The 7,300-nt window shown below is 33.1% G+C and overlaps 1 protein-coding gene across 1 annotated transcript; it reads right to left on the bottom strand.

Annotated features, from left to right (window-relative positions):
• Positions 1–458: 458 nt before the first annotated feature.
• LOTGIDRAFT_239554 (hypothetical protein) lies at positions 459–2,595 on the bottom strand. The gene is made up of 3 exons (XM_009057880.1): positions 2,503–2,595; positions 1,287–1,454; positions 459–840 (listed from the first exon to the last, which is right to left on the bottom strand). The coding sequence occupies exons 1-3, from the start codon at positions 2,564–2,566 to the stop codon at positions 470–472; spliced, it is 603 nt and encodes a 200-aa protein (XP_009056128.1). The 5' UTR covers positions 2,567–2,595; the 3' UTR covers positions 459–469.
• Between the last annotated feature and the right edge of the window lie 4,705 nt (positions 2,596–7,300).

The following is a 7,300-nucleotide window of genomic DNA, read 5'->3' as shown; positions in this document are numbered from 1 at the left end:
CATGTTATAATAGAGTTAAATCATGTTAAACATGTTATAATAGAGTTATATCATGATAAACATGTTATATTAGAGTTATATCATGATAAACATAATATAATAGAGTTATATAAATGATAAACATGTTATAATAGAGTTATATCATGATAAACATGTTATAATAGAGTTATATCATGATAAACATGCTATAATAGAGTTATATCATGATAAGCATGTTATAATAGAGTTAAATCATGATAAACATGTTATACTAGAGTTTAATCATGATAAACATGTTATAATAGAGTTATATCATGATAAACATGTTATAATAGAGTTATATCATGATAAACATGTTATAACAGAGTTATATCATAATAAACATGTTATACCAGAGTTATATCATGATAAACATGTTATAATAGAGTTATATCATGATAAACATGTTATACCAGGGTTATATCAAAACAAATTATTTTACATGTTTTAATTATTGACAGGTTTTTTCTGCTACAAGAAATTCATTACTTCGTATTGTATCCCCATCAGATAGGTCGTCCAGAGTAACGTTATACAACAAACAAAAGACTGCTCCACCAGGTCGATAATTGAACATCAGACATTCCTTCGTCTCGGAACAATTTGAAATACATTGGTTCAGATAATTACCATCAATCGGATTAAAAAGCACGGCGATGACTGGTGGTGAATATAGAACACAACGAATATCAGTAACAACAAACGTGGAACATTGGGTATCGGTATTACATCTTTCATTACATTCAGTTTGTTTTACAGAGAATAAATTTTTCGGATATCCAGTATGAACTATTGTATCATTTGTATACTTGTAATCACAATCTAAAGTATAAAAAAGGTAATTCCTTAATTATAATTTTATATGTTAACAGATAATCAGGGTTGACAAGTTTAGGGTGTTATCTCTCGGGAAAAGATAACGAATTGTGCGATAGTGAAACCTAAAGTAGAATGCTGTGAAAGCCTCTTGTCGTTTTAAGATAGTATCAATATTTGGTAGGGGTGGTTTACAAGGCGTATCCTCATACGGGTTTTTTTCTGTCGCCCTAAGTAAGATACTTGTAATACAATGTTTTAGAGTTTGTAAAGTGGTTTCTGAATCTTTTTTGAGTATCGGTGTAACTGATAGCATCGATGTGACCCATTCCAATCTCAGTCAGACAAATACTTTGGATATTATTATCAGTTCTGGCGATAGTGATGTATATAGTATAGTATATACGTTTTAGCTTTTTTAAATTTAAACTGAATTCTTGAAGAAAATGTACCTGTCATATCTTGAGGTTCACAATATGGTTCTTGATATTTCCACTCTCCATCTATACAACTTATTAGTTGCTTCATGTTGAAACCTTCATTACAGGTAACACTGACATCAACACAATTGTCGTCCTTGTTGAAATATGCGTTTTTAACGTCAGGATAAGTTGAGCAATCTGAAATTATTATTTTGTTATCTATTATTCTTAATATGAAAAACAAACCAAAAATCCCGAATGATCAGATTTTATAAGTTATAAGTTGAGATGCCGTCGCATTTGATTCAAAATTTGTCTTGTGGCCCGCGGCCTCATGTAAAATTTGAGGGAAATGCGGCCCGCGACTTCAAATTTGTTTTTGGCCTCTAAATGCGGCCCGCGACATCAAATTTGTTTTTGGCCTCTAAAGCAAGCCTTTGCAACCTACGGCCCGCGGCGTCATGTAAAATTTGAGGGAAATGCGGACCGCGACCAAATGCTTCTTTGCTCTTGTCACTGTCGGTGTGGCTCGCAGATCATCACTGCCTATTCTGATATCGAAACCCATTATATCCGCTCTGTTATATTAAAGTATGACGTCCAAATGAATCTAACCAATCAAATTGTTAACGAGGTCTACCCTCGTGTGAAACAGTGATTTTACGTCAAATATATCTGCTATTTGCAATGCACATTGAAATACGTTATTGAGTAAATGACTTGAAAAAACTGCATGTTTCTCATTGTTAATTCCATGATTCATTTATGGATGGTTACGTGGGCCCACTCACATCCCCCAAATGTGACACGCCGTTGCGGAAAGGTTGCACAGGCCTGCTCTAAAGTGATACGAATGTACAAAATACAATGTCGATGCTGACGATTACAAATATTTTACATCAAGAATTGTTCAAATTATTATGGTTGCCGCATCGAAAAATCCTTAAAATTGAATCAGTTCAAGATCTCATCAATATGAATGATCACACCAAATTTCATTCATTCGCGTTCTTTTCTAAGTCAAGGGCAATAACTAAAAAACTGTTCATCGAAAAATCGTCAAATTCGAAACAGTTCAAGATATCATCAAAATGTCGAATATCTTGAAATTCACAGCAACAGTTAATTCTTCCACAAATAAAGAAAGCAATGGTCATTGTGTCGAATATCTTATATGAACAGTAATCTTGCTGACTATAAGCCATCCAAAAAAATTCTTATACTATATTATGAAAAAAATATTTACCGGCATCAATAAGAATCAGCGTTGTTACTGCTAATAAAAATACAGAACACAAGAGGTTATTCATATTTCTAGATAGATGACTCAACAAGATTCTTCACTCTTAGAAACAATGTTGAATGTTAAAATTCATTCGGAAATTTATACTAAAGTGTAAGACTCCTATTGAACAGATGCTAACTTGACACCTGTCAATCGATATCATGTTTTCGCCAATCTTTTCATCGACAGAATTCTAAAGCCCGGATAACAAGAGCTAATTTTCCTCTTAATCTTGATCAGGCGTGTGATCATGGCTTTTTACGAAGAAAACTATATCGGTATTTCTATTACAATGTTGTTTTGTCAACTTTAGAATATTCAAATGAAGTTCAAAACAAATAAAAATAGAAGGGATATGTGTGGCAGATTATCACGTCGCTGCACGTGAATGTGCTCATCGTTTTTGACTGTTTAAGATGTTGGCCCATCCCCTGTGGACAGAACTTTTCCATTTAGAAACTGAGAATTTCAACTATCTCTTCTGTCCTCCTGAAATTCCATTAAAGAATAAGTCTATGCAGATTCTTTTGAACATTATCAGGAGGTGCCCTTTTCTCTATAGAACAACACCCATTTCTTTGAGAAATGCCTTTACTTTATTTTATTTATTTAAGTATATTTGTTTGGAATAGAAGTTTAAAAGTGAAATGTTCATGAAGCATGTATGGAAATGTTTACTTTACGTACAGCCAGTGAGAAAATTTTAGTACCATGGTCAACAACAGCCGAGTCTCTTGGACTGTGGTGATGGAAATAGATCTTGGCAATTCGAGTTTATGTGATAGTAATGTTTATTGTAAATGTAATAAAAGTAGAGAAAGGAAAAGGTTCTCATATTTTTATTCACTGATTACTTTGGTCCTTTGAACGGCTCAAATTGGAAACTGACAGATTCAGAAGAGGATTGATGTATGTTTGATGTATTAAGATTATTCTATACCGGTAAATGTGTCATAATATTTCATATTTGCATATGAATGTGTGTTAACTGAAAGCATTTGAATTATCTCCCTTTACTTAAACCTGGAGATTACTTTTTCTCACCTGGAATCTATTCCTTTGTGTTTTAACTAACTAAAAATCCATGTTTCCACTTTCAGAAAGTGCCACAACTCCATATTCAGCTTTTAAAATGCGCATTTCGGTTGGATTTCTATGCAAATTTTGAACTTTTTCGAGCTTTGAAAATATCCTGATAATCTTTGAGGCAGGAAACTTTCAGGATTTCTTGAATATATGGTGCAGTCTCCCCAGATGTTATCAAAACTGTTAACTGAAAGCATTTGAATTATCTCCCTTTACTGTAAGTAAACTGAAAGCATTTGAATTATCTCCCTTTACTGTAAGTAAAGGGAGATAATTCAAATGCTTTCAGTTAACACACATTCATATGCAAATATGAAATATTATGACACATTTACCGGTGAATGTTGAGTGTATTTTCATTATCACCTTTAGCTAACAGTTTTGATAACATCTGGGGAGACTGGAGAGTGGAAACATGGATTTTTAGTTAGTTAAAACACAAAGGAATAGATTCCAGGTGAGAAAAAGTAATCTCCAGGTCGTGCTACGAAAAGTCATTTTTAAGCACATTTGAAAGGCACAGTCCATGGACTTTAACTGCAAAACGAAACCAAAAATTCAGAACAACATAATGGTGAAACATAAGAAGCAGCTTTTCACATGAAGACGAATATTAATCAAAAGCGAGTAAGCAATTCATATCAAGTGTCAAGAAGAGTAAGCATACTCTGCTGCTTAACATATACATACTCACTAAAGAAATAGGCTTAGCGTTGACCGAAACATCTGGCCTATAAACAAGAGTATCTTATACAATATTTATTATATCGGCTGTCAACAATAGATAAAGCTGTGTATTATTGTTGCTGTCAGGAGACCACCACGGAGTACCTAAAGATGTCAGAGCATTAAAACTCAACAGGACAGCGTGTCACATACGTAATATATCATCCAGAAATATTGGACCTTCATGTTTTGATATATTTTCAAAATGGCCGTCAAATTAATGTTAACGCATGTTTTTCTTGCACATTTAATGACAATGTTAAAATGCACCTTTCTAATGATGCGAATCTAATGGTACCAATATCATTCCAAAATACCCAACAGTTGTTAAAGATAAAGTTTAAAGAAGCTTATTTCGACATTGAATAATCAAAAGTTGTTCAAGATGGTGTCCATAGCATGATAGTTAATTCTTAGTTACAAAATCAGCAAATTGATTATCATGTTATGGACACCATCAGTTGTATATGAGCTTATTAATTATTCACTTTCCCTCCCCTCCCCATCTCACCCCCGCCCCCCATTCCATTTCATTCCATGCGGAAAGTGTGAATAATCAATAAGCTATACCCTACATTCCATCAATTCACACCCAAAAAGAACCCTATACCTTACATTTCATAATCAAATTAACTCGTTTCAAAATAGGATGAGTTTAATTTTAAAACACGAACAAGAAAGATTTAAAGGAGATGATTTCATCTCAGCACTAACTTCTCTGATTCCAAAAGTAGCTAACTTTGTTTTAAACAACAAATCACTTATTTCATCCGAAGCCCAGGCTATGGGTTCTATCGCAAAAGCAGGAGTGAAAAACCTAACAAGTTGAAAGAATTACAACTAATAATCTACTTTGGCAGCCATATTGAAAAAACACACTTTGTAAATCGAAAAATGGGACCTCAGTTGATACTTTGACGTTTGACCTCCGACTTGTACTTCCGGTTTTATAGCGTTCCAAAAACAGCCAAATTCACAACTTTGGACTGCTCTAGCATATGACCTAAATAACCTAAAGGGTCAATTTTTTCGGATTCTTGATGTGCTTCTCATGCTCTTTCCAGTGATATATAACAATCATATTTTGAAAGCAAAATTGAAATTCTTGATTTTTTCAAATTCGAGTGGTTTTTTACCATATTTATGTCTCTTTGAGCTTGGTATATGTATATCTTATGATCTATTTGATGTAGAACCTTGAAATTTGGAACAAAACTAGACATGTTGAATATGAATTCACTTATGACAAAAAAGTTGAGGTGGGCGTGGCAACCCGGGTTGAATTACTAATTGTTTACATTTAGGGGCAGGGGCATATCTCGCATAGGATACATTTGTTCAAAATGGGACTTTGCACACAATTACCTCATCCTTTTGGTTAATTTGTGTTAACAACTCAGTTGTTTCAGCTTTATAGTTCCAAAAAAGGAACGGGTTTTAAAAATTCCATATTTTCAATTTTAGATTTTGACCTTTTTTGATTTTTGGTACATCCGGGTACCACGACCTTGACCTTTATTGGGTCAAAGGTCATTGACCTTGGCTATTAGTTGATGCTTTCATATTTGACCTCTGACGTCTACTTCCGGTTTTATTATTTACAAAGTTTAGCTGTTTTGGTTTCCATCATTCTTAGTTACAAAGTTTAGCTGTTTTGGTCTCCATCATTCTTAATTACAAAGTTTAGTTGTTTTGGTTTCCATCATTCCTAGTTACAAAGTTTAGCTGTTTTGGTTTCCATCATTCCTAGTTACAAAGTTTAGCTGTTTTAGTCTCCATCATTCTTAGTTACAAAGTTTAGCTGTTTTGGTTTCCATCATTCTTAGTTACAAAGTTTAGCTGTTTTGGTTTCCATCATTCTTAGTTACAAAGTTTAGCTGTTTTAGTTTCCATCATCCTTAGTTACAAAGTTTAGCTGTTTTGGTTTCCATCATTCTTAGTTACAAAGTTTAGCTGTTTTGGTTTCCATCATTCTTAGTTACAAAGTTTAGCTGTTTTAGTTTCCATCATTCTTAGTTACAAAGTTTAGCTGTTTTAGTTTCCATCATTCTTAGTTACAAATTTTAGCTGTTTTAGTCTCCATCATTCTAAGTTACAAAGTTTAGCTGTTTTAGTTTCCATCATTCTTAGTTACAAAGTTTAGCTGTTTTAGTTTCCATCATTCTTAGTTACAAAGTTTAGCTGTTTTAGTTTCCATCATTCTTAGTTACAAAGTTTAGCTGTTTTAGTTTCCATCATTCTTAGTTACAAAGTTTAGCTGTTTTGGTTTCCATCATTCTTAGTTACAAAGTTTAGCTGTTTTAGTTTCCATCATTCTTAGTTACAAAGTTTAGCTGTTTTAGTCTCCATCATCCTTAGTTGCAAAGTTTAGCTGTTTTGGTCTCCATCATTCTTAGTTACAAAGTTTAGCTGTTTTGGTCTCCATCATTCTTAGTTACAAAGTTTAGCTGTTTTGGTCTCCATCATTCTTAGTTACAAAGTTTAGCTGTTTTAGTTTCCATCATCCTTAGTTACAAAGTTTAGCTGTTTTGGTTTCCATCATCTTTAGTTACAAAGTTTAGCTGTTTTGGTTTCCATCATTCTTAGTTACAAAGTTTAGCTGTTTTAGTCTCCATCATTCTTTGTTACAAAGTTTAGCTGTTTTAGTTTCCATCATTCTTAGTTACAAAGTTTAGCTGTTTTGGTTTCCATCATTCTTAATTACAAAGTTTAGCTGTTTTGGTCTCCATCATTCTTAGTTACAAAGTTTAGCTGTTTTGGTCTCCATCATTCTTAGTTACAAAGTTTAGCTGTTTTGGTCTCCATCATTCTTAATTACAAAGTTTAGCTGTTTTGGTCTCCATCATTCTTAATTACAAAGTTTAGCTGTTTTGGTCTCCATAATTCTTAGTTACAAAGTTTAGCTGTTTTGTTCTCCATCATTTTTAGTTACAAAGTTTAGCTGTTT

The sequence above is a fragment of the Lottia gigantea genome, assembly GCF_000327385.1.
Source record: "Lottia gigantea unplaced genomic scaffold LOTGIsca_314, whole genome shotgun sequence".
Taxonomy (NCBI): domain Eukaryota; kingdom Metazoa; phylum Mollusca; class Gastropoda; family Lottiidae; genus Lottia; species Lottia gigantea.
The sequence above is the reverse complement of the archived record's forward strand: the minus strand, read 5'-3'. Positions and strand labels throughout refer to the sequence as shown.